A 27,996-nucleotide genomic window follows, 5' to 3' on the forward strand; every position below is an offset into this window, starting at 1 on the left:
CAAAAGCCCTCTCTGGGTCTGAGTTCCCTCATGGGGCTAGGGATGCACATTCCTCAGGCTGCTTAAGCCTGCTTATCAGCCCCCCTTCCCATCAGCCTGAGTGCTGACAGAGGCCCAGACCCCTTGTTTGGATGTTGATAACCTCCTGTGATGGCCCTCCCCCACCTGCAGAGGCTGGGAATGGGCTGGCTGTTGGGAGATCCCTCTTGGCAAGGCAGTTGAGACCTAGACATGGTCCTGGCGCAGGGTTCTGGGGATAGCAGGATCCCACATAGCTCCCCACCCCAGGCCCAGGGCCACCCTTTGTGCTGCCACAGTGCCACCTGGTGGTCCCTAGGGAAATGTCACTGGCAAGGGAAGAAGCCACACAGAGCAGTTGCAAAAAACCCCACACCACTTTATTTCAATCTTTATCTAAAAATGTAAAAAGTGTTACAAATGTGTAGTTCTGAGATTCAGATAATAACCTTTAATCGTCACAGGCAGGTGGGGACATAGAGTCAGCATAAAAGTTCAAAATTCCCCTTATGCCTATAGGAAAGGGAAGCCCCAGACATGGTACAGGACCAGAACACCAGGACCCTAAGGAGAATGCCTCTCTCCTAGCACCAGCACAAGACCCTTCTACCCAACCCATGCCCCAAACTCTCCTCTTCAATGGAGAAGAAACATTTAAAATTCTTGAAACTTGTCCACGAACATGGTGCATGGTGATGCAGCAGGTAGTTACCTGACCTGAGAACAAAAAATAAGCAGTCAGCATCTAGGCTCTCACTTGCTCCTCCTGCCCCCTCAGAACCTTCTGGGCAGCCTTCCCTTCCTACTCACCAAAGGCTAGCGCCTACTCCCCTGCTTTTTGGCAGGAAGGATGGGGCACAATTCAGCTTCCTCCTCTACATTATCCTCTTCTTCACTCTCCTCTTCCTCAGAAACATCATTGCTTATAGTAACTGGTAGAAACACAAGCTGTATAAGGAGGAGGTTAAAAACAGACCCCTGTCATACCACGTCACTTGTTCATACACTCTGGTGCTAGGCTGGCCTCCCAGACCTCATGGTCGAGGTGAAAGAAGCCTCGGACACTAAACTAGGTGAGAAGAAACTAAATGAGTCCACATCACTTGAGCTGGTAAAGATGGGACAGGCTGCATGGATTAGGCAGGCTTGAGTGGGACAGCGAATGGAGGGGACATCATGCCAAGGGACATAGCTTGGGAAGGCATGCAGGTCAGATTGAGCTACACTGGGAGATGAGGCTGAATGGTGCAGGAATTTGGAGTGTGGGAAGCGCGGATGCAGAGCCCATTGCAGGCAAAGGAGAGGGCCCTCCCCTCCTCTCACCAATCTGGTGCCGCCCAGTGATTCGCACAGGGCCAGAGCCCGACTTCAGGCGGAAGGTTACAGGTGGTTGAAGCTGGAAGTCATCTAGACTGAGCTGGGAGGAAGACAAGGATGAAGGCCTGGACTACTCCTAGCCCATCTCATCTTGAGATGAGCACTGATGTCCTCAATCCCCATCCCACCCAACCCAAGACATGGCTGGGGAACTCACCATGGGCTGGCAAGACAACTTGAGGTTGGCCACAGGAACTGCAATCTCCTGGTGGTCATGGTTTCGGGCTACAACTTCCACTACATTACACTCGTCCTTGGCCCCCTCGGTGAGGCAGAGCTGGGAAGGATATACAGGGCCTCAGGATCTCCCCAAGACAGGTTGATACCACAAGTAGAGGCACCTACCCTAGAACTTGCCTGGTCTCAAAGGTCCCTATATCAGGGAACCAGGGGAGCAGTCTATGACTCCTAATAAAGGAGTAGCAAGGCAATTAGGTTGCCAGCCCCCTCTACCGCCCCTCACCATGGTCAACGCCAGCACGTGCTCTGCATTATCCTCTTCCTCTACTTTGAAAGTGAAGGAGCGGGTGTGGCCAGAGAGCTCACAGCCTGAAAGAGATATCGTGGTAAGTTTGAGTGTTGTGTGCAGAAGCGGTGGGGTGCGGTGGCGTTTCACTAACCCATCACGCATAGTCATGGACTAATTGGCCATTTAACACGCCTACCAGACATCCCCTCAGAAAACCTCGGTAACTAAACCCTGGGCCTGGCCCAGCACGTCTGGGGCATGGGTCTCAGCGCCCGCTTCGGCTTTAGCGTGCTAGGGCCCACCTGTCCGCCGCGAATAGTGAGAATCCCTTCCGCCCACATCCACATCGTGCAACCATCCACATTCCAGTTCTTCATCCCTACCTCTTCCTCCCCCAGGGCCACCCTCAGCACCTTTCCCCAATACCGAAAAAGAAACTGTCCATAGTAACCGGGGCCGGGACTCGCAGACCCCCGACACCCCCGGCCCGGGATAGGCTCTCTTGACTCAAATAAACTAAAGCGGCGGCAGTGCCGGCGGCCATGCTGCAAGGGCCGTCTCGGAGCTCCGCCCCCAGCACGTAAGGAGCGTGGCACCCTTGGCCAGTTCCGGCCCCGCCTATTAAAGGAGACACTCCTCTCAGGGAGAGGAAAGGCGCCCGGATTGCAAATCTAGGGTTTCTCCTGCCCCTCGCTCTGTAAACCGCAGCTCCTGCTAGCACCCGGCAGGACTTCAGAGGAAGTAACTTCACATAAAAGCATAGATTTAGCCTTAACGTTAACGTTTTTGCTAACTTACACGGCCATGAGCGCGCCCATTCTCTCCGATTCATCGCCCCATATATTGTCTCCCTTCCAACCCAGAGTAAACTTTCGTTGAAAAACTTTCTATTTCCCCTCCTACAGAGATGGGATTCAGAGCGGCACTTTTCTTATAAAAATACTCTGGAAGGGCGTAAAGGAAGTTTCAGCTCCAGGAACTTCCGCCCACCATTCCGTCCTGTTTCTCTTCTGCATATTCTTTCCAAACGCTGCAATTCACTATCCAGATGGTCTATCTTCCTTAAACTTTAGGTGACAGGACGCGGATGCTTGCTACCAGAGGACTAAACAGCTCAGCTGGGAGATTCAACTGCTGCTCCTGGCGGATCCGCTATTTTTTTTTTTTTTTTAAGTTGAACACAATACCCTTATTTATGTGATGCTGAGGATCTATTCCAGTTGCTAGGCGAGCACTCTACCGCTGAGCCACAACCCCAGCCCGGGATCCGCACTTTTTAAGGGCTTCTAATTCTCAACCCAGGTACATACTTGTACTTTGTTTGGATCCCCTTCCCTTCTTCTGTAACTGGGATTCAACTCAAGGGGTGCCCTACACGGAACTAATCTCTAGCTGAGGTTAGCCTTGAACTTGAGCCTCCTGCCTAGATTCCTGAGTGGCAATTCCTTTTTCTATCTCAAACTGCATTTCTATCCCGTTACTTGAGAGAATATGAGCAGGTTATAATTGTAGTAAGCTTTGCTAAAAACTAGTCTACTACTTTTGCCTTGAGGAAAATCTGGAAGGAAGAGTTTTACTGGAGATGGGAGTAGGGGAGGGCTGCCTTTAAGAACCAGTCTCTAACTTGGAAGAGCTGTGGAGAGAAGTTCGGTGTGCCTCCTTGCTCTAAGGCAAGGCATTATATTTCAGAGTGTGGTGGTGGTGCGGGGAGTGGCAGACAGAAGTAGGTGCACGCAGTAGACACCACACACATTCACTTCAAGTTTTATTTAGCCTCTTGCATGGTCTTCAGATAGTTTTACAGTTCGTTTTCTACAGGAACTGAGTTGTGATCTAAACAATCAATGAAATGTCATTCCAACCTTAATAAATATTCATAACCATGGAAGATAGCATAGCACTTTATGATCCTATAATGAAGAAGGTATAGACCTGGACATCTATTGCACAGTTAGCACGTGTGACCAGAGGCCAGCCAAAGGGATTACTAAAAGCCAGGATAAAACCAAAAGCACTTGTTTTAAAATCCTGATTCCGTGAGGATAACTCCAAAATCCTCCAGATAAAATGCTTGAGATGTCAAAGAGAAGACTAACATTCAACTGTCTTAATATTTAGTAGGGATCTTACCTTCACCTCAGCCCTCAAAAATGCAAATTTGTTTTCAGCTTGCCAACACATTACATTTTATCAGTTAAAAGAGTTCTATCCTAAGAACAAAGAGACTTCCTTCCTCCTCACCCACAGGGCACACACTTGGGCCTCCACTGGAAGTCACTAGATACCACTACATACAATGCTTTTAAGAGTCACTCAAAGCCCACACTAGTGGAGATCTACCAAGGCAACCAAGGCAAATCTGTTTCTAGTTTCCTTCTTTATCCCTCCCTCTCCCCCGATTCAGCTGAAAGTTAAATAGCTGATGCAAAACTGCTGGGAAGCAAGATAACAAAAATACTGTTATGAATCTATGGAGAAGTCAGCCAGCCATGATGAAAAAAATGAGTCCTGCAGAGATTACCTGCCAGCCTCATGCACAGAACCCTTAAAAACACCAATTCTAAATTAAAATACATGAAGCTTTCAGAACCTGTGATTAAAGGAAAAACAGGGGTAGCCATAAATCATTGGTTAAAGTGTGCTCATTCTTTTAAAAATTAGATAAAATCATGCAAATATTAAAGACTGATTTAAATCAGTAGTAACAAGTCTTGAGATTAAAGGACAACTGATCTAGGCAAAAACCATTCAGTCTTCTTACCCTATTTGACAGATGTCAAAACGAACATTTCACATGCTGATTTCCAGAAGTGACTGCATTTTGCAACAGATCTAAGAAATTAGGCTCTCGTACCCAAAAAGGTTATGGCCTAGCCCTAAGTGGGAGGCACTTTAAAACTTATTATGGTGTGGGGGGGAAGGAAAATTCACCTTCCATTGATTTGCTAATTCAAAGTGCCATCCTAAACACCTTTTCATTTTAAAAAAACAAAACAAAAATTACCAAAAACAATAAACAAAAGGATAGTCAAGTTACAGCTAGTTTATATACAAATTTACAAGTTTGTCAGTTTTAGGCTTTTACACAAACAACTGCACATTTGTCCCTACAAAGTACAACATGCCTGAACCAATGGTTACTACAGGAGACAATCGGCCATAGCTTTACAAAAAGCAGAAAAACTGCCCCAAATTGAAATCATTTATTCATCTTAAACTAATGCCAAAACCATCCCACCTGGAAAATCAACCCTGAAGGCTCTGAAACCCACTAAAATCTTTCTCAACTCTGCATGTCTCCAAAGAATGAGACATTTCATTCAATAAACCAAAGAGGATGCCAGAAGTGATTTTGATTACTCTTAGGTGAGAAATGCAACACTGGATACAGAAAAATAGTGCTGACTACATTTATTGAAGACCCTCCCTATAAGCCCACCTAAGGTGTCTTGGCACCTAACACAAGACCCAGAAGAAGGGACCCACATCTCTGTTTCATACAGAATTTGCAGCAGTATACTATCTTCTTCCAACCAGTAAGGAGTCTGAAAGTGTGATGGGTGAGTTTTACAAAGTTGTCTTTGTTTTCAATTCAAATGGACTGATATGTTGCTGCTCCAGACGCAGAACCGTATGAAGACCCCAACCACCAACCACAAGGTGGAGTTAAGAGTTTTGGACAGTTCATGGTGCCAACAGTGTCACAGGCTCCGACCAAGTATAACCACATCCTTTGGAAATCCTTCCATTTTTGCAATTTCAAAACAGCCTAACTTGCTGTAAAATTCCAGAATTCTTTTATCATCTGGTCTCACTTCACAGAAAGCCCCCCGGGAGCCTAAAAATGAAATTCCAAAACATAAATAAGTCACTTATGAGGAAAATTATGGATATAAATTAGAAATAATCATTAATGCATTTACTACAAATGATAAGCTTGTTTATACCAGTCCCTAAATTTCATACAATTTTTAAAATTCTTTTTTTAAAAAAATCTTTATTTTATTTATTTTTATGTTGTGCTGAGGATCAAACCCAGCGCCTCGCACATGCTAGGCAAGTACTCTACCACTAAGCCACAGCCCCATGCCCTAAAATTCTTAATAATAATATTCAACAGTGAGTGAAACTTGTCCCAAAATCTTTTAGGGAACAAGGTATAAGAAACCTCAAGACTGAGTCAAACATGGTGATGCACACCTGAAATCCCACTAGGGAGGCTGAAGGATTCTAAATATAAGACCAAAACTAGACAATACCATAAGACCCTATAGCAAAATTTTAAAGAAAGGGTTGAGTGTATTTCTGTGGTGGAATACATGCCTATCATGCACAAGGGGTTTGATCCCTAGTACTACCAAAATTGAATTCCTAAAGGAACTTTCTCCTTTAGATTAATTTTGAACCATTACTTATGATTCACTCCTCCTTTAATTGGGGATCAAAATAAGTGTTCATAGTAATAAAAGAAGAGTAGTATTTTTCAATGAGTAATATACATGGAATTCTTACACACTAATAATTCAGAAAATAAGTCATGAGTTAAAAATAATAGCAAGTGGCTATAGTCTCAGGTACTCTGTAGGCTGAGGCAGGAAGACTGCTTCAGCCCAAGAATTGCAGGTCAACATAGTGAGAAAGACCCCATCTCTCTCTCTCTCTCTCTCTCTCTCTCTCTCTCTCTCTCTCTCTCTCTCTCACACACACACACACACACACACGAAACAGTAAGAGAGTACAGATTAACAATTCACTTCTTTCCCTTTCTAAAATTCCCTTGCCCAAACAATGCCAACTCCACAAATATGTACTCACCATTAGCTTTCAGTGAAGACAGGAGGCAAGCCATCATACTCTTGGCTACACTTGGGTCAGTTACTTTTTTGTGAATATCCATCTTGATCAGAGAAGGGAAGTTGGCGAGGAAAGTTTCTGGCAACACTTCCTGTTCTTCATGGAAACTCAACATTATTTTCTGCAAAAATTAGAATCTTTTCACTTCCAATTTCAAAACATTATGTATCTATATCCTAGAACTCACCAACAGGAAAATGACAATATTTAGTAACTCTTACAGACATTACAAAATTATCACACACAGAATTTGTTAGCTTTCGATTCCAGCTGAAGCATTTTCATGTTCAAAGCTTTCTAGGGAGTTGGGGGGAATAGCTCAGTGGTACAGCACTTGCCTATCATCAAACAAAAGCCCTGAGTTCAATCCCTAGCACCACCAACTGCAATACAAAAAGGAAATTAGTGGAAAAAGTGGTGAATAAAATGGTACACACCTGTAATCCCAGTGACTCAGGAGGCTGAGACAGGAGTATTAAAAGTTTGAGACCAGCCTCAGCAACTTAGTGAGACCTTACTCTCAAAATAAAAAGGATATAGCTCAGATAAAGCCCCCTGGTTCAATCCCTAGTTAAAAAAAAAAAATTATATATATATATATATATATATATATATATTCTTCACCTTATGATGGGAGCTATAAATTCAAAGTATTGCAACTCACAAAGGAGTTTTTGCTAAGTTGGCAGAGTGCTTGCCTCTCATGCACAAGTCCCTGGGGTTCTATCCCAGCTATACATACACACACACACACACACACACACACACACACACACCCCAATTAGGGTGCCTGGTGTGGTGGCACACACACCCAGCTACTTGTAAGGTGGAGGCAGGGAAACACAGTAAAACCTGGTCTCAAAATGTAAAATTTGGAGTGGGTGGGGGTTTCTGTACAGATCTTTTCGCTTGTTATTATTCCCTAAACAATATAGCATTTACATTGCATTAGGTATTAGTAAGTAGAGACAATTTAGAAGTGTATGGGAGGAAACTGGGTGTTTTTTCTGATCCTAGTAATGTACTTACCTGTAAATTCATTTTTCTATTTTGTATTTTGGGTTATTTTAGCACTTCACTCATTGGTGTGCTATATTTTCCATACCCCCTACTCACTTAAACCAAGGGTGGGAGGAAGCCACACACACATTAACTAGGCAGCATATGGGAGGGATATATGTGGATTACATGCAAAAACACCATTTGATATAGTGAGCTTAAGCATCAACAGATTTTGGTATCCTATGGGTATGGTATGGTTGGAGTAGTCCTGGAACCAATTCTCTGTGGATACTAATGAATGACCATACATTTTGAAGTATCAGTTGTTTTCCATCCTTCATCAGGTGACTAAAACCTGTGGCTTGCAGCTACCGCCTAGCTTCATGATAGCATATCAAACTGTTTATTGGTAGCTAGGAAAAGATCAAAGTTCAAAACTGAAGTATTATTTCTACTGAGTGTATATTGCTTTTGTACCATAAAGTTAAAACAACAACAACAAAAACATCAGACTATTATCAGTTGGGGCCATCCGTATGTAATACACTCTCAGAAAACTGTACTCCACTCACATTCTATAGTAAATCTATTCTTTTATTTCTTCCACCTATCTTTCCCCCACCCCCACAAAATGAGATCACTCTGCCTTATCTTTCTGAGTTCCTGGGATTACAGGCATGCACCACTGCATCTGGCCCCATTCCCTATTTTACATAAGGTAATTGATAATATGTACACAAGCACACTGCCAATAGTATGCCTGTGTAAACTGCAATGGTGTGCTCAAGTAAATTGCCAATGGTATATTTTGATTGACCTCAAATGGAGATCGGATGGGAAAAAATATTGGTTTTATAAAAAAATAAACCCTTTCTCCATTACTGGCAGGCTCACATTTAGCTCATCTTTAAATTCCAGTAAGTTGTTTTGCTCAAACAACAAAAACATAAAAATCTTTTTTTTTATAATTTTTAAAAATATTTATTTTTTAGTTGTAGTTGGACACAATCCCTTTACTTATATATAGTTTTTAATGTGGTGCTGAGGATGGAACCCAGGGCCTCACACGTGCTACGTGAGCACCCTACCGCTGAGCCCAACCCCTCATATATCATTTTTAAGCCAAGGGCAATTTTTACATATAGAGCAATCTAAGTAGATAGATTATACTAAAAAAAAAAAAAAAAAAAAAAAAAAATTCTTAGTTTTTCCAAAGCTAGCATCTTGTTTAAACTTCTTGTTTAAATTTTTTAAAAAGTACTAATATTTCTGTAAGAAATTAACTTGAAGAGTACTGAGATTTTATAACTCATCCCTTCATTCACTCAGGCACAGTTCTGGAGCTTGAACCCCCAGGAGTACTGTACCACTGAGCTTTAGAAGCCACCACACCAGGCTTACTTTTATATTTTATGGAAAAAATAAAACAAGCCAGGCACAATGGTGCATACCCATAATCCCAGTGACTCAGGAGGCTAGGCAGGAGGATCCCAAGTTCAAGATCAGCCTAGGAAACTTAGCAAGATCTTGTTGCCAAAAAAAAAAAAAGGGGGGGGGGAGGGAATGTGGGGCTGGGAATGTGGCTCAGTGGTAGAGCGCTCATCTAGCATGCATGAGGCCCTGAGTTCAATTCCCAGGAAACATACACAAACACAAGGGGTGTGGAATAGGGAAAGAATGCTCAGTAGCACACACATGACACACCGGGTACAATCCCTACTATTGCAAAGTAAACAAAACAACTATCACCATAGTATAATTCTAAACCAATACATTACCTCAGCCTCTGAGAGTTCTTTGTCACCATTTGGCTTTGTGTACTTCTCCTGCATGAATGGAATCCAGGAAATTTTACATTTTTTAATGAAGGGGGTCACATCTACAGTGCCCAAGGCATAACCACATATACCATCTTCATCTTCTAGGACAAAACAGTAATCCAGGCTGAGGGAAAGCAGTCCTCCTACTAATCTGCTCAGAAGGAAAGAGGACAGAGTGAGCTTGTTACGTGACTAATACAAAATTCAGAATATACTTGAATGATCTTATTTCCAGAAACTACATTTGGTATAAAAGCAAATAGAAACTCATACATACTGATTTTCAGATTTTACTAAAACTAAATTAAAAAAAAATTTTTTTTCCAGTCATTACCTCCCCTCAACCAGATAAACCTGATCATAAAATGTCTACTCCCAAATCCAAATAGTCACCACATACTTGTCTCCAATAAGGTCAGGTTGACTTTGAAAAGGCAAACCCACTCCATCATCATACATTTCTCTGCAAATCTTGTACACGGAAGCCTGAAAATATAATCTAGTTAAGCAACACATCAAGAAAAATGGCAATAGAATCTATCAACAATATGATTTATATGTCAGTCTGGGGAGGGAGTGACAAAATGTCTGTCCTGTCAGAAATATCACCTGTGCTTCATTAAATAAAGATTTATTCTTTGGTTCAGACCTCTAAGACCAGTAAAAAACAGCATGGTTTTAGTAAACTATGAAAACTGTTTTGCAGGAGATGGTTTTGGGTAGTAAACTGTAGATTTAAAAGCCAGCAAAATCCAAGCAACTTGGAGGAATGAAGCAGGAGGACCCCAAGTTCCAGGCCAGTCTTAGCAACTGAACAAGACTCTGTCTCAAAAGAAAAAAAAAAAAAAAAATAACTAGGGATGTAGCTCGGGAGGTTAAGTAAAGTACTCCTGGATGTAATCCCCAATATTAAAACAAAAACAAAAAAAACCCCAGCATATTTTGAGTTTGTGTCTCTCAACTTTCTAAAACATAAGAACAGTTCTTATTTTTAAGCAATGAAATGTTACTGTTTTAATATTGCTATCTTTAAGCAGGCTTGCTTTTCCCCACAGATGGTTGTCAACCACCTACAGGTACAATAGAAAATTACAATAGAAAATTACTTAATATTCAGTCAAGGATTAACAGTCATTTAGACATAGCTGCGGTGCTGGCACATGCCTACAGTAACAGCAACTCAGGAGACTGAGGCAAGAGAATCACAAGTTTGAGGCCAATTTCAGCTTGGTGAGACCCTGGCCAACTTAGCAAGCTCTTGTCTCAAAAAAAGAAAAAAGGGGTGGGGACATAGCTAAGTGGCCCCTGGGTTCAATCCCCACTACCTACCCCCCTAAAAAAAAAAACAAAAAAACAAAAAAAAAACCAGATATTAACCGTTTAGTAATTCTGATGTTACCTGTTTTGTCATTCCAACTTTTAATACATTTCATTTGACTTTTTTACAGGAGGAATTAAAGGACTGAGCACAAGATGACAGGAGTCCTTAACTTAACTCCTTAGGTTTTGCCTCAAATTTCTCTTAGCTTTCCTCCTCAGGTGTTCATTATTTTATTTAACTTCCCCATGTAAAATTTGTACTTTAAGGGTTAGGGGTATGGCTCAGTGGTATAGTGCCTGAACAAAGCTCTGGGTTTGATCCCTAGCACCACAAAATACAAAGTACTTATTTTAAGACAGAAGAGATTTTTTTTTTCTTAACTAGGAAAGTTGTGAGCATATAACCACCATTCACCAAGTTGATAGGCAGACAATTACCTCATCTTTAGGAAAATATGGTCTGATAGTATAAACTTTGGAGGTAGGAGTCAGTGGGGGTGGTTGGAAAAATAGATCATTTGCCCCATCAATTGGCAGCAAACGCTGTGGAAGGAAAAAAAAAGGAGATGGATTAGCGTTGGGAAGATATCCATTTATTTAAATGAGTGTGCACTGCAGATTACCAACTTAACATTAACTGGCTACTGCAGGCAGACCTAAAGAAGAGGGGTGTACTATGCTTTACTAATATAAACACCTCTTTGCTGGGGTAGGGGAGTGCTTCTGCACAGAAATTACCCAAACTGACTTATACAGCTTTTAGTGGCATAGTAATGGGAATTTAAATTTACAATAAAAAACAACAACAAAAAACTATTCTAATTACAACTATGTTTTTTTTTAAACCAATCTTAAATAGACCATCTTCCTATTAAAAGATGGCAGAACAGAATGTCAGGAGGAGAGGTTTGGTCTGAAGAGGGTTATCTGTCCAGGAGACGCTTTATCCCCAAAGCAATGCGCTTCAGTTTGCTGTGCGCAGCAGAGCACCTGTTGGGGGGAGAAAAGTAGAGCACCTGAAAAGTCCATGAACAAATTCCAACAGCAAAAAAATGTTCCTATTTTGTTCAAATTTTCACTAACAGACTATTCTTTCAAACACATTATATTTATAAACTAACTGGAAAATTATCCAAAAGCCCTTTCACTTTTTACACATGCATAATTATCTTTTTTTGCTCATGGAGTTTTCACTGGCAGACAAGCATGCGCGCATTGTGCATTGCGGGCGCAGATTAAAATGCTGTGCGACCTGCAAAGAAACAATGTGAAGTGTATACCTAGAGCCGCTGCGCTTCGCAGGCGCGGGGGGGATTGGCAGCATCTCCTTCAGAAATTACTGTGAAAGAGGAGGAAAATTTGATTTAAAATCCAGCTATGTAACTAAATTGAATTTGGGACTAGAAAGCCTTCGGCAGACCAATCCTTCCAGCCATCTGATGCGCAACATAAGGTTTCTCATAAAACAAAGAAAATGTCAATTCAGTTGTGAATTCATATTGATACCTGGAACTCTCCTGCTAGACCACCTCTAAAGGCCCAGGGTTCTTGGTCTCCAATTAAGAACTGTGCTGAAGAATGACTACGACACCCTGTTGAGATCAGATCCAAGCGGAGAACGTTACGAGAAAGGGGATTTCCTGGGGTCTCAAATGTCCAACAAACTAACAAACACTGTGGAAATAGCTCTCTAACAATAATATTCCAGGGTTTCAGGGCAAGGCTGTGATAATAATTATAACAATTTTTAATGGAATTTCAATACCTTTATTGATGTTCCTTCCTCTGGTTAATAAAAAAGTGTTGCCAGTTCTATTTGATGCTTAATTACTAGAAGGAAAATTAAGTCCCAAGTTTGTCTGGGTCAAGTTTGAAACTATTTCGATAGTTATATAAATCAAGCCATCTGACATTAAAGTAACCGTAAACTGAAATGAACGATAGATTATTTTATTATCACAGCCCATGAAGGAATTAAACCTGTCTGAAGTCACATTTTACATTTTGAGGAAGGGTACAGGAAAAGGAAGGGGGGGGTAATCTTGTCAGAAAACTAAGGTTAGCAGAATAAATAAAAGAAATTGTTATTAAGTTGACAAAATAAAACATGATGAAGAAAAAAAAACTTTTTGGACAAGGATCATCTAAATTTAGACACGGCTAGTTATAATACTAGTCAGGCAGGTATTGAAAAATGAGAGCCAATTAAAGCTCCTAATTTGTCCAGTGTTAAAAACATTCTTTTCTTAAAAATATGACACTTTCTGGTTCCTCTGGTCAGCCATTATCATCTTTATAATGCACTGAACACATGAATGAAATGGCAGACTTTGAGGTCCAGAAATCAGTTGTTTAAGGCCACCACTTAATCAACTTTATTTAAAAGATAATAAAGGCAAAAGTTTGGAAGCCAAATCAAAATCATCTGCCTAGTCTTCTGACAAAATAAGCAGCGCAATATAGTTCTTTTCCATTGGAAGACAGCATTCTACCTCCTGTTCAAGTTAACAGTCTCATCAGTACAAGATACAGTGTGCTAGTCAGACAGTCCCAAAGCAAACCAAATTTTTAGTTGACAATTCAGCCCATTAAGAGATTATATCTGTTTGTCATGTTTTAAGGGTAGGGGTATTTAAAAAAAAAAAAAAAACACAGAATATTTGTAAAATAAATATGAAATAGGGCCAAAATTTAGACTATAGAGAACTTGCCCTATTCAGTAACTCAGTGTGATTTACACTGCAGGGAAAAAATCTATACTTCTCAAACTTTAAATTCAGCCAATTTCCCCTACCCCCAACTTTGAGACTACAACATAACTAGCACTTCCAACTATTACAATAAAAAAGCTGCATGTACGAAGAGCTGTGTAAATGAAAACATGGTTAATGCCTCAGTCGCTGCGCAAACGTGACTTCAGTTCATGCCTAATGCCCTTAAATCTACCTGAACTACCTCACAGATAGAACCTTTCAATTTAAACTAATTAATCATGACGCGCTGTGAACATCTGCCGCTGTCCATCCAATAGTAGTAGACACTTGTGCTGAGGATTCTCCCATCTGTACACAATGGGGAAGAAGATAATAGAAGTCGTTAGTAATCAAAAGTACTGCATAGCCACATTCTTTAAAGGACTGAATGCCAGCTGGACTGGAGAGCAAGAAAACAAAGGGTTCTAATCATTAATCCCCTGAAGTTACTATAGAACCGTAAAGATATTCTCCCTGTTGTGAGCTTTTTTAGAGCTATGTTAATACCAAGATGGTTACTGAAAACTTTTAAGAGGCTCTGACCTTGAGACTGTACACCACTCTCTATAAACTGGGAAAGTTATCCTAATAATTGCATAACACAGAGATAAAGCCTGAGAAGAAAAATAAATGGTACTGTACATACTCAAGAATTAAATTTTTAATAATTCTTGAATTAAATGAAAAACATTTAAAATCATATATTCTTTAAGCTCAATAGTCTATACTTAAGGTTCAAAATTCGTAAGTGCCTTGGAAATTTTTAGATTTAAATTCCTATAAGGATTAATTGTAACTCCCTGGCTAGAAGCCTAGAAGGCAAATGCTGTCATTCAACAACTAATACAGAGGATTTTCCTGAGCCTAAGGGTATACATCTCCTACCTACAATAGGTATCCTAGAGTCTTATAACAAGAGATTTAAAAATTTTTTTCCTACTTATTGCACTAATTTATATTCAACAACCCAAAGTAAGTCCTATATTGCCAAATAAACTTTTAGAAACTCAATTTTTTAAAAGTATTTTTTTAGTTGTAGATGGACATAATACTTTATTTTATTTATGTGGGGTTGAGGATTGAACCCAGTGCCTCACATGTGTTAGGCAAGCACTCCACCACTAAGCCATAATCCCAGCCCCAAGAGAAAGACTTAATTTTTAACAGTCCATTACATAACAAGAAAACTGTTTTACTTTTTAACAGCCCAAAGGTTTATGGGCAGAAAATGAGACATCTCACACTACTACCTGTTAATCTAAGCTCACAGTGTTTCAGACCATCTATTTCATAACTAAGACCATGATACCCATCATAGTATTTGTGACTACTATGAAAACTATGACATGTCAGTCAGCTTTGCTGCCTGCTGTGTGCCATATGTAAGTTCATTACATATTCCTTATAGCTGGCTGAAACCTGGAAATGAAATGAGGTCCCTGGAGAAACTTGGCCATGCTGGTGCTTTTTACCAAGTTTTGAGAATTTCCAGAACAAACATCACTGTTTTCAATGGAGACATATGAAAGTCTAGTGAATGACGGAGAGTTTTTAGGGGACTATAATTTCTATCCCCTGCTAAAACCAATTACTTGGTAGAAGGATAAAGAAAAAGTCATGTGAAATAATACTGAGTAGCACCAGAATAGCCTTCCACTAAAGCTCGCATGCGCACAGGGCTGGGAGGATGGCTTCCTCTTGCCAAGCCCCTCGGGTCATTTCAGCAATTGTTCTATTAGACAGAGCATTAATGTTACAGAAGACACAGCAAGCAGCAGAAAGCTTAGAGAGTCACATTTCATAGTGTCTCATCTCCAAATCAGACAGTAGTAGTATATGGGGTCCCATCCAGGAAGCATTCAGTCAGAGCAAGTTAAAGTCAGTACTTTCTAACATATTTTCAATATATTTATGTTGAATTAGCCCAAGGGAGAAAAATTAGTGTGCTCGATATATAACGAGACATTTCTCCAACAAATGCCTACCTTTGAAAGAAACCTAGATAAAGAATTAAACAAGATTTGGAAATTCACCAATTCCCTAAAATGTTTTTCTCCCTGTGGGATAATTTTTTATATATATGTATATATTTTAAGGGACAATATATTTTAGGAGAAGATACTATTCCTGGTGCACCTACCTAACCACTGTACAAAAGACTTCACCATAGACATTATACTCTTGATATCCCAAACATAGGAGTACATGTCATAAAGGATTGTCCTGTTGGCACAATTGGAAAGCCGAGTAAACATTCCCATCACTAGTCCACACATCTCTTCAAACTTGGCCGCTCGAGACCTCCATTCTTCAATCTATAGAAGATGAACAAAAATACTTAAAAAATTGTAAGCTTAACAAAATAATCTAAGACTGATACAAACTAAATTATTTGTTGTCAGGTACCTGGAATTTATTCTAAACATTAAAGAATCCCTGGCTTAAACTCTAGATAAACAATTATATAGTCGGTCTCTCCAAACTGACAAACATGCCTAAAAAAATCATCACTGACATTCTTTCATTCCTAACTAAAACGTCAAACTATGAAACAACATTTCAGATTCAGCAGAGTCCCTGTCAAAAACTTTTTTTTCTTTTCTTTTTTTGGTACCAGGGATTTAACAGAGGGGTGTTTAAACCACTAAGTCACATACCCAGTCCTTTTTATTTTTTATTTTAGAGACAGGGGTTCACTAAGTTGCTGAGGCTGGCTTTGAACATTCGATCCTCCTTCCTCAGCCTCCTGAGCTGCTGGGACTACAGGCATATACCACAGCGTCCAGCTCAAAAACAGATGCTTAAAAACAACAACAAACCTCCCCACATATTTTATTTATTTATTTTTTGAAAGTTACCAATATACTCATTTAAGAAACTGAACCTCCCCCATGTTACCAGCACAGGAACCAGATTGGCTAGAAAAGAAGGTAAATTATGTATGCTTACTTTTTCAGAGTCTTTGCCTTTGCAATTGACACTAACAACACTGCTATTTGCTCGAAGCCACTGGAATTCCCGTAACATTTGTGCTCCTTTAGGTCCATGCTCATAAGGTAGGTAGAACAGATCAGCAAGTAACTGCAAATCTTCTAGAGTCACTGGTTCTGCAGTGTACAAAGGCTTTTCATTTGGACCTGGCACAAACTGCTCCTTGTTTGTCTGTTCATCAGTCTGCATAGGAGCAATATCACTAATACAATCTTCTTGCATAGACATCTCTGGGGATTTTGATTCAGCTATGCTTTCTTTATCAGTATCCATCGGTTTCAATTCCTCCGCCATTTTAGCTTCAACAATTTCAGTTAGTATTTGATTGTCATTCTTGTGATCTGTTTCTTCTTGTTTCTCTACTACCATGTCCATGGGTTCCTCATCTAGCTGTTTCTTTTCTTCTTCCTTGGTCAGAGGTGTAGGTTCACCACCCAGAGCTGCTCCCTGACTCATAATGGGCTCCTGATAAACTGTTGTAACTACTGTTGTGGCATTTAAAGAGGGAGCTGCGACTAAGGGAGCCCCATCAACTACACTTGCTTTAGCTCCACTGTGTGCAACTTGCCTACCTACAAAAAAAGAAAAAAGAGATTAACTGGAATCTCAATTTGAGTTCCAAACACTTTGAAAAACCCCAAGAAAAGTGAAATTTCTCTAAACTACCAAGGAGGCAGGGAAGAAAGGACAGTGGGGAAGAAACAGGTAATAAACACCCTTAAACATGTAACAACTATTATCTTCTCTTTTTAAGATCTATACTTAAAGGCAAACATTTCAAATTAGCATTTCATCAAGACTAAAAAGATTTTAATATTAAAAAATTCTCTCTCTCTCTCACTCTCTCCCCCCTCTCTCTTAAAAAAAAATAAATAAAAAATAAAAATAAGATTTTAAAACACATACTCTCTAGATCCCTAAATTTCATTTAATTTTACTATTACTGGTCCTAAGGTAAGGAAAAGAACAGTGTTCTTCACTCCTGATTCAACCCAGTGATCCAATCCCCTTACAAAGAATGACCAAACTCACTGCTATACTGATGAGGTACACCGAACTCTTGCAACCATTCTGTTAAAGCTAGCTTTAGAGCCATCTGAGGACTATAGAGTACATCAGTTTCAATATCTTCATCACTGCCTTCATTTTCTAACTTTATCTGGATTGATACAGTACTGTCTTCACTGTCAGCTGAAAAACAACAACAACAACACAAAGTAGTATTTATTACAAAAGCCTTTTGACAAGGGGGAGGCGAAAAAGCAACTACTAAGGGGAGAGGAGCAAAAGGGGAAGGGAAAAGGGAGAACTGTGAGCTGAAATCAAATTCCATGCATTTATAATTTTTGTCCATATGAAACCAACTACTATGTGTAACTATAAAGCTCTAATAAAAAATAAAATTGGAAAAAGCAACTAGCTGTTGTAGTACAACCACAGAAGCAAAGAACAACAAACCTTAAATGTAAAATGTAAAAATGCAAACACAAGTAAGACCATTTCACCTAAATAGTCATCTAAATGTACTGTTAAATGTAAAATCCCAATTGAAATAGTAGTTATTTTAGAATCATTAGAAAAACTTATCACAAATATCCATTAAGTATCAATTATTTGGTATGCAAGGTTAAAGGCATCACGATTTCCATAAAAAAACAACATTCCCTAGTCTTCAGGAACTTATAACTTCATTATTAATAAATACATGGAGGAAGGAAGAATAGAAAAATCAACAAAGCCCTCACATAAATACAGATAAAGCAATGAGCTCAAAAACAGTAGAACCAGGTAGAAAAAATGAACTCTTTGGGTTGGTATTCAAACATCCCTTATTCTTAGTTTTCTGTATTTCCCTGCACATAGTCCAGTTCAGCTAGTGTCTACTGCTCCTTAGCATGCTCTATTCTTTTAGCTTCATCTCTTAAGGCAAAGAAATGTCCTAAATACAGAAGGAATTGTGGTCTTAATCCTAATTTTATTTTTTATTGGGAAGAGGGGAACAACAATGACTGAACATAAATGGAAATACTGATTCAATAAACAACTGCAAATAGGAGTACAGAATGGAGAGACCACAATAACATACAACCAAGTATCATGATACTTCAATACCCCAAATGGGCCAAAATTCAGATAACTTTAAAATTTCAATGTCCAGCACTTTCCCCTCCAGCCCATGATGAGCCATTAATGCCCAACAAACTACGCTTGTACTTCAACCCAGCTTAAACATTCATGAAATTGTTTTCTGTGCTAAAGATCAAACCTAGGGGCTGGGGATGTGGCTCAAGCGGTAGCGCGCTCGCCTGGCATGCGTGCAGCCCGGGTTCGATCCTCAGCACCACGTACCAACAAAGATGTTGTGTCCGCCAAGAACTAACAAATAAATAAATAAATAAATATTTAAAAAAAAAAAAAAAAAAAAGATCAAACCTAGGAACTTTAGTATGCTAGGTAAGCACTCTACCACCAAGTTACAACTCCAGTCTTTGTTTATTTATTTATTTTTTACTACTACTACTACTTGCTAAACTGCCCAGCCTAGCTTTGAACTTGCCGATTCTCTTGTCTCAGCCTTCCAAATAGCTGTGATTACAGGTATGCACCACCCTAGTAATGTGAAATTACTTCTTAACACCATTCTTCATTTTTCTAGTGGTAATAAGGATTGAACCCAAGGGCATCATCCTATCACTAAGCTACATCCCCAATCTTTTTTATTTTTAATTGTAGATGGACATAATTTTATTTATTTTTACATGATGCTGAGGACTGAAACCAGTGCCTCACACATGCCAGACAAGTGCTCTACCACTAAGCCACATTTTAAAAACAAAGAACCTCAGCTCCCCCTTTTTATTTTCCAAGACATGGTCTTACTAAATTGCCTAGGCTTATCCTTCTGCCTCAGCCCTCTGAAGAGCTGGGATTATAGGCATACAACTACCACATCCTCTTCTTTCTTACTGGACACTCTAGTTTAACAGAAGTGACCACTCCCTTCTCTGTGTTCTCTCAGCATTTATAGATAACTTACAACGCAACACACTACAGTACAACTGCCTATATGCCTTATACAACCCAGAGACTGATTTTTCAAAAGACCAAGACTTTACTCCTCTTTGGGTCCTCAGTGCCCAAAAAGATGTACCTACCACATAATAGTCATTAAAATATAAATGAACAGTAAGCATTCTCTTAGAATTCTATTAGGAATTTCATAAATAAAAAATTAGTAAGCCAATGTCAAAGTGTAAATGTGTTCCACAAATCTAAGCTGAATGTAAATGATATATGAAGTAACTCAGAATATTTAGTTATCTAGAATATCCCATTTTAAGAAAACTGCCTGAGCCAGGTGCAGTGGCAGGAGGCTGAGGCAGAAGGATCCTGAGTTCAAAGCCAGCCTCAGCAAAACAAGCCAGGCGCTAAGCAACTCAGTGAGACCCTGTCTCTAAATAAAATAAAATACAAAATAGGGCTGGGAGTGTGGTCCTGAGTTCGAGTGACCCTGAGTTCGATCCCTCGTACCATCCCCCAACAAAAAAAGGAAAAAAACTGCTTGAAAATACAAATAAAATGAAAATTATTCTAGGAATAATAGGAATATAAATGACTCTCTTATCTGGTACTCAGACTTCAAAAGATTGAGACACATTTTAAAAACAAAGAACTAAGGCCAATAGATTAAGTGACTTAAGGTCACTTAAGGTCACTCACCCTTTCTTCTCATTAATAGAAATGAGCATTTCTTAATAAAACCTTTCTTTTCCTTTTTTGAGATGGGGTCTTCCAATGTTGCCCAATCCTAGAATTTGTGAAACTTCTGCCTCAGTTTCCCAAGTAGCAAGGATTACAGGTATACCCCACTGCCCACCTGCTTAATACAACCTCTTAAAACTAATAAGGAATAAATTATTTGCCAAAGGTTCTATTTAACCCCACCTTCCAAGGTCAAAGATCAAGTATAAGCTACTTACTCATCACTACATCTTTTCTCACTCCATTCATGTTTGATTTGTACCAAGTAGCAAGGGTGTGGATAGCAACATAGTTGGCTTCAAATTCACAATTTGGATTAGTCAGGACTCCTTTTAACCGTGGGATGAGTTCTGTAGATCTTCCTTTGTATGGGCCCAGAAATAACCTCTTCTGATCATAATCATTAGCATGAATGTTATCCCAGATTACTGGAGCTCTCTTAATAATCTTAGAAACCTCTTCAATAGACTCTACTGGAATTTCTTTAGAAACAACTTTGGGACCTACAAATAATGATAATCATTTGTTAAAAGAATTTTCTTTAAAAACTGCTATATATAAAACTCTTTATTGTACTTTCCTTTATATACACTTTATAACAATTTGCAGTGTTGAGGTTCAAATGCAGGGCCTCATGCTTATTAAGCAAGTGCTCTACCACTGAACTAAACACTCCCAAGCCCCAATTTTTCTTTTTAAACTAACATAGCAATATATATGTCTTTTTACTTATTTATTTCTTTCATTCACAAAACATAAGTTTTCTAGGGCTACGATCAATATCTCTAGCCCAGTTCCACAAACCTTTATTGAAATATTCACAGTAACAGATAATTAGTCTTGACAAAAATCTTTCAAGATTTTTCCTTTTTTGAGGTACTGGGGATTGTACCCAGGGCTTCACATATGGTAGGCAAGAGATGTACCACTGAGCTATATCCCTAGCCCTTTTTATTTTGAGACAGGGTCTTGCTAAATTGCCCAGGCTAGCCTTGAACTTAGGATCTTCCTGACTCAGCCTACCAAATAGCTAACCAGGATTATAGGTATAGACCACCACACCTGGTTTTTAAGGTGTTTTTTACATGTCTGTAATCACTCATTCAAGAGGCAGAAACAGGAGAAACATCTGAGTTCATAAATTTAAGACTACCTTGGGCAACACAATGAGACCCTGTCTCAAAAAAAATCTTTTTATGTATGGACAAAGATCAAAAGAAGAGTTGCCAGTTTGAAGAAAGTTCTTTTTCAACAGACTTTATTTGAACTGTAAACCAGATTTAAAAAACAGACTTAGAAACTTTGGGAAATTTGATGTGCATGGGGAGATAGGTCATTTATTGAATAAAGAACACAGAATCGTGTATGTATATATTATATTTATACATGTATATATGTAAAAGAATTACCTGTCCAAAGGACCTCAATTCCAGGTAGAAGCTTTTCACCCACAGTCCTTAAATAAGGAGACTGAGACACATTTGGATAACAGAAAGTGCCACAATATTCTGAATGTAAAGAGAAAAAATTAGGTACAACAGTCATGGACTTTACAATGGGAAAAAATGCCTACCAATTCTAAATTCTTTTCATCCTAGTGATAAAAGGCTTCGATATCATACCTAAAAGGGTGTAAACTCAAGTAGGTAATTCACTTAAGAACCAATCAATTCATAAAAGTTGATAATCTCCCTCCAACAGTAGTACCAATCAATCCTTACGATTTTATAGTCACTAGAAATATAGGATTACTAAAGTAACAACAACTAGAATATTATCATTTTCTACATAATCCCCTACATTTTAAATTCACAGAGGTCAAACAGAATAATTGATAATAAAATAAAACAAATATGACAATGGCTTAATATTCAACTATACTTTAAATTATGACTTAGTGAATTAACCACCCCCCCTTTTTTTAACCAGGGATTGAACCAAGGGGCATTTAGCATTGAGCTACATCCCTAGCCCTTTTTATGTTTTACTTTGAGACAATATCTTGCTACCTTGCTAAGGAAGGTCTTGAACTTGGGATCTTCTTGCCTCAGCTTCCCAAATTGCTGGGATTATAGGCCTGCACCAGTACACCTGGCTCCCAGTATCTTATTAAAAATAACATCTGAATATTCATGTAGTATCAGACCATTAAAATACAGTTCATGGCTCACAATAGATATACACAAAATTAAGTATATCTGTTCCAGAACAAAAATAGTGTCTGGGAAAAGAAGCAACTAAAAGAGACTAAAACATTTTCAATGGAAGAAAACTGGAGGAGGGGAATGAAGAAAATGAGAAAATTAAGCTTTCTATGCTGACTACTGTAAATAAGAGCCCAGATGGGAGTGGGAGGAGTGAAAAAAGGAACAGATATACATGGGCAGAAAAAAGAGAACAAGTAGGAGGAAATGAAAAGTGACTAAGTTAAAAGCAATGTAAATTTGTTTTTTCCCCAGTTTTCATTTCAATAATACCATTTCTCCTTAAATCCCAACAATGTAATTTTTTTTTAAAGAGAGAGTGAGAGAGGAGAGAGAGAGAGAGAGAGAGAGAGAATATTTTTAATATTTATTGTTTAGTTCTCGGCGGACACAACATCTTTGTTGGTATGTGGTTCTGAGGATCGAACCCGGGCCGCACGCATGCCAGGCAAGCGCGCTACTGCTTGAGCCACATCCCCAGCCCAACAATGTAATGTTTATATATTTTCATTACTAAATACATTTTTTGCCTGTCCATTGTCATTTATAAGCTCCTAATTTTCTCTAAGATCTTGAGAAATATTTTCCAGAAAAAGGATTCCTACTTTTATACAATAAGGAAAGGGTATAACAAGGCTTATACAAAGGGTCCTTTGGAAGTTACATATTTCAAAACTAGTTAAATATAAAGATATTATATACAATACCTGTAGGACAGAAGAGGAAAGTTTCTGGCTCTCCTAGATACTGATAAATTTCATTTGTGATGGAGACTTGTGCATGAGCAAAAGAACTGAATACCTCTTTGTCTGCTGCACACATATTATGGTCAATATCATCAAAAAGCAAAGCAAATGACCTGCATCCAAACTGAGAAACCTGGGGTGAGGGAATCAAGATGCTTATCAGAGCTCATTTTAGAGTTAAAACAAACAAACAAAAAAAAAAAAACCCAAAGGATTTCAAATAAAGTATATTCTCAGTGATTATACTTTTCCCCTTGGTACTGGGGATTGAACCATGTGGCTATATTCCCCAGTCCTCCTTACTTTGAGACAGAATCCTGCCAAGTTGCTGAGGCTGGTCTTGAACTTGCAATTCTCCTGTGTCAAGCCTCCTTAGTTGCTGGGATTACAAGCCAGGTGTGCACCACTGCACTGAGCTTAGTATACTTAAGTAAATATCTTCCTTATAACTGTTCAAAGCCTGACCTATTGTTACATTTTTTTTTTTGGGGGGGGGGTACCAGGGATTGAGCTAAGGGGCACTCAACCACTGAGCCACATCCCCAGCCCCTGACTTTTTTTTAAAACTTTATTTATTTATTTTTATGCGGTGCTGAGGATCAAACCTAGGGCCTTGCACATGCGAGGCGAGCGCTCTACTGTTCAGCCATAATCCCAGCGCTTCCGACATTTTTTAGATATATTTTTTAGTTGTCAATGGATCTTTATTTTGTTTATGTATATGTGGTGCTGAGAATCGAACCCACTGCTCACACGGGCTAGGCAAGCACTCTGCCACTGAGCCACAACTCCAGCCCCCCACCCTTTTTTTGTATTTTATTTACAGACAGGGTCTCACTGAGTTACTTAGTGCCTTGCCATTGCTGAGGCTGACTTTGAACTCATGATCCTCCTGTCTCAGCCTCCCAAGCTGCTAGGATTACAGTCATGTGCCATGGCGCCCAGCTTATTTTTTTTTTTTTTTTTACGTTTTCAATGGAAGACATTCTAAGTTAAATACTAGACAGTTTTGGAGCCTGTTTTTTCCTTTGGGTTTAAATACAATAAAAAATATGTTCCAACAAACTTTCTACCTCCTTGGCTGCTGCTTATAAAAAATTCCCCCCCCGAAAAATACAGAAACTGGGCTGGGGTTGTGGCTCTGGTAGAATGCTCACCTAGCATGTGTGGGGCACTGGGTTCGATCCTCAGCACCACGAAAATATTAAAAAATAAAGATATTGTATCCACCTAAAACTAAAAAATTCATATTAAAAAAATATATAGAAACACCAATAAGTAAACTCAAGACTCGAAAAATCCAGGATCTGTTCTAGTCCCAAAAGACACATTGATCCTAAGTATTACCTTTGCAGATAGATTTAACTAGACATGAATCACAAAGCACACAACAGAATTTGATAAAATAGGGAAATAACCTCTTAAAAGTTGTTGGGGTACCAGGGACTGACCCAGTGGCACTTACCCACCAAGCCACATTCTCAGCCCTTTTTATTATTTTGAGATAGGGTCTTCCTAAGTTGCTACAGGGCTTGCTAAATTGCTGAGGCTGGTTTTGAACTTGCAATCCTCCTGCCTCAGCTGAGTCACCATGTTTGGCCCATTCATAAACATTTTTAACTACTTTAAAATTTTATTCATTCATTCATTCATTCATTCATTTATTGTTTTTGGTGCTGGGGAAACACAGGGCCTCATACACGCTAACCACACATACCCCTGAACAACACTCCCAGCTACACCTTAAAATTTTTATTAGCTATTTTAATGTCACTAATATAAACCTTTGCCTAAAGAAACACTATACTTATTTAGAAAAATCAACACACTTAAAAAAAAATAATGGGAAAGCTGGGCATGGTGGTGCATGCCTATAATCCCAGCTATTTGGGAGGCTAAAACAGGAGAATCACAAGCTCAAGACCAACCTGGTAACATAGTGAGACCCTATTTCAAAATAAAAGTGAAATAAAATGGGTTATAGCTCAGAAGTGGCATACTCTTGTGCTCAATCCCCGGTACTGCCAAAACACTCCCAAAATCAATCAACAAAAAGAACCCTAAACCCAGAAACGGGGAAATGGAAGGACTACACTTTATCAAACAAGACGTACAGCTTTCATGTTAAGTACAATTTAGGCCTAAATCAGGTTCACCAAGAACTTATGTGTTTACCTTGTCTAGTTTTCTTCTCATCTTGGTAAACTATCCATTTCCAAACAGAAGTATACCTATCAATCATGAATTCAGAGAAGCACCCAAAGGTATGCACAGTTTCCCAAAACATGGTGAAGGATGATCCCTAATTACCTTGTTTGTGGTCCCTACTCCATATCAAAATTCTTTTAAGAATCATTTCTAGCCAGGCATAGCGGCACATGGCTGTAATCCCAGTGGCTCAGGAGGAGGATTGCAAGTTCAAAGCCAGCCTCAGCAACTTAACAAGGCCCTAAGCAACCAAGCAAGACCCTGTCTCTAAATAAAATATAAAAAAAGGGCGGGGATGTGGCTCAGTGGTTAAGTGCCTCTGGGTTCAATCCCTTGTACCAATAAACAAACAAACAAACAAATAACTTCTAAGTATCCCTAAATCCCCAGGGCCTTGCACATGCTAGGCAAGTGCTTTACCACTGAGTCATCCCTAGCTCCAGCATTCTCATAAGGCAACTAACTCTATGCAAACTAAAATTTGAGATTGGTATCTCTAGTAAAGTTCTTTTGACTTACAGAAACAAAGTACAAAGATGAATTCCTTTTAACATAATAAAAGCAATTCTGAAAACTTATTAGTTTAAGCACTAAACCAGAAAAAAAAAAAAAAAAAAGTAAGGAATTACCTGGTCCAATTTGCGTTTTAATGTAGATACTTCCTTAGGGTTAGAAAAAGTGATATCCAATCCAGGTGAGATAGCATAGATGAACTCTATCTCATATTCCCGGGCAGCAGAGATGAGAGTCATAAGTTGCTCTAAAAAACAGAGTCCACATTTTTAAAAAGCAAATAAGAATCTTCACTTTCCAAATGAAGAAATCAATTGTTCTAATTTACAAGAAAAGTTTATTTTGAAAATTATCATATTCAATGTGATAACAGGCCATACAAAATGGCACAAGCCTAAAGTGATTTAATGTCAAATTTGAAAAAAAAAAAAATAAGTTTCATTTTTTTTTTTTTGGTACTGGAGTTGAATTCAAGGGCACTCTACCATTAAGCACACTCCACCACACCTTTTTTATTTTTAGACAGTCCCTCCTTACTATGTTGCCCTAATTTGCTGTGACTGGACTAGAACTTGGGCTCCAAATGCCTCAGCCTCCCAAGCTGCTGGTAATATAGGTATGCACTACAGTGCCCAGTTAAGTTCCCACTTTTTTGATTTGAATCAAAAGAAAATAAGGTCCTTCCTTCTCACTTCCAAATAACTTTTTATCCTTTTTGGGAAACAAGTTAAAATCAATAAAGTATTTTTTCATTGCCTTTTGTTGAAAATCTTGTATTATCAAGTTTCTTAATGAACATAAACCATTTATACTCAACAGTGTTTGAAAGGTGTATCTCATCTTCAAGAAAACATTCATTACAGATTTAAGCCTTTAAAAAATATGTCAGGCTGGGGCTCTGGCTCAGTGGTAGAGCGCTCGCCTAGCATGCATGAGGCACTGGGTTCGATCGCTCAGCACCACATAAAAATAAAAAATAATAATAAAAAAAATAAAGATATTGTGTTCACCTATAACTAAAAAATACATATTTTTAAAAAATATGATAGGCAATTTTCCTAAGTGATTTACTATATTATATGCTTTAGGATTTTTTTGGGAGGGGGCATGCTGGGGAATGAACCCAGGGGCGCTTTACCACACTGAGCTACATTCCCCGTCCTTTTAAAATTTATTTTGAGGCAGGGTCTCACTAAGTTGCTGAGGCTGGCCTCAAACTTATGATTCTCCTGCCTCAGCCTCCACAGGTGTGCACCCCCACACTCAGCCAGGATATATTTCTGAATGAAGTTCAGTTATACCTAAAGTTTGACTATATCTTGATAATTGATCACATTAAACTTCATTACCAGCATCAACAGAAAACAATTTAAGTTAAAGGCACACTTAAATTACATAATTTAAACAACACTATACAGAGATAGTAAACAACACTATACAGAGATAGGTAAGTTTTACTTGCTTCTTCATAATTTAAGAAAACTCTCTGCCTGGGCAGAACTCTATAACCAAGTATCTTATTAATTACATGTGTTACATGTGTATACTATTTAATTCTAAACATGAAAATGTCTCCCCACTCACTAAATCACCTCCCCAAAAGCACCATTTGGTCAGACAAGGTGGCACACAGCAACTTGGGAAGCTAAGACCAAAGGATCACAAGTTTAAGGCTAACCTCAACAACTTAAGTGAGGCCCTCAAGAACTTCCTAATGCCTGGTCTCAAAATAATAAATAAAAAGAACTGGGGAGGGCTGGCATTGTGGCTCAGCAGTAGAGCACTTCCTTGGCATGTGTGAGGCCCTAGGATCAATCCTCAGCACCACAAACAAATAAATAAAAGATGTGTTGATAACTTAAAAAAAAAAAAAATGTTTTTTTAAGGATTGGGGATGTAGCTCAATGGTAAAACAGCCTGAGATCAATTCCCAGTACCAAAACAACAACAACAAAAAAA

The 27,996-nt window shown here is 39.0% G+C and overlaps 2 protein-coding genes across 2 annotated transcripts in view; both read right to left on the reverse strand.

The window, feature by feature from the left end:
* Positions 1-376: 376 nt before the first annotated feature.
* On the reverse strand, positions 377-2,445 carry NPM3 (nucleophosmin/nucleoplasmin 3). The gene is made up of 6 exons (XM_081268106.1): positions 2,291-2,445; positions 1,859-1,944; positions 1,553-1,672; positions 1,342-1,435; positions 829-950; positions 377-735 (listed from the first exon to the last, which is right to left on the reverse strand). The coding sequence occupies exons 1-5, from the start codon at positions 2,406-2,408 to the stop codon at positions 835-837; spliced, it is 534 nt and encodes a 177-aa protein (XP_081124232.1). The 5' UTR covers positions 2,409-2,445; the 3' UTR covers positions 377-735; positions 829-834.
* A 1,167-nt stretch (positions 2,446-3,612) lies between these two features.
* Positions 3,613-27,996, reverse strand: part of OGA (O-GlcNAcase) — a 30,843-nt gene continuing 6,459 nt past the window's right edge. Inside the window, exons 4-16 of the mRNA XM_081267900.1 lie at positions 26,154-26,284; positions 23,278-23,449; positions 21,776-21,874; positions 20,585-20,869; positions 17,637-17,795; positions 16,563-17,176; positions 15,754-15,928; positions 12,367-12,452; positions 11,299-11,403; positions 9,941-10,026; positions 9,499-9,691; positions 6,680-6,839; positions 3,613-5,702 (exon numbers count right to left, since the gene is read on the reverse strand). Of these exons, the coding sequence (XP_081124026.1) occupies positions 5,566-5,702; positions 6,680-6,839; positions 9,499-9,691; positions 9,941-10,026; positions 11,299-11,403; positions 12,367-12,452; positions 15,754-15,928; positions 16,563-17,176; positions 17,637-17,795; positions 20,585-20,869; positions 21,776-21,874; positions 23,278-23,449; positions 26,154-26,284 (2,402 nt within the window). The 3' untranslated portion in view covers positions 3,613-5,565. The remainder of the gene's footprint in view (positions 5,703-6,679; positions 6,840-9,498; positions 9,692-9,940; positions 10,027-11,298; positions 11,404-12,366; positions 12,453-15,753; positions 15,929-16,562; positions 17,177-17,636; positions 17,796-20,584; positions 20,870-21,775; positions 21,875-23,277; positions 23,450-26,153; positions 26,285-27,996) is intronic.

Source organism: Spermophilus citellus (genome assembly GCF_964194105.1).
Source record: "Spermophilus citellus genome assembly, chromosome: 15".
NCBI classification, from domain to species: domain Eukaryota; kingdom Metazoa; phylum Chordata; class Mammalia; order Rodentia; family Sciuridae; genus Spermophilus; species Spermophilus citellus.

Excerpts from the sequence above, each read along its gene's own strand:
- NPM3 (XM_081268106.1), bottom strand. The coding sequence starts at position 2,408 with ATGGCCGCCGGCACTGCCGCCGCTTTAGTTTATTTGAGTCAAGAGAGC. Across the intron at positions 1,673-1,858 it reads ACGTGCTGGCGTTGACCATG|CTCTGCCTCACCGAGGGGGC; the intron begins GTGAGGGGCGGT and ends TATCCTTCCCAG. Across the intron at positions 1,436-1,552 it reads AGTTGTCTTGCCAGCCCATG|CTCAGTCTAGATGACTTCCA; the intron begins GTGAGTTCCCCA and ends TCTTCCTCCCAG.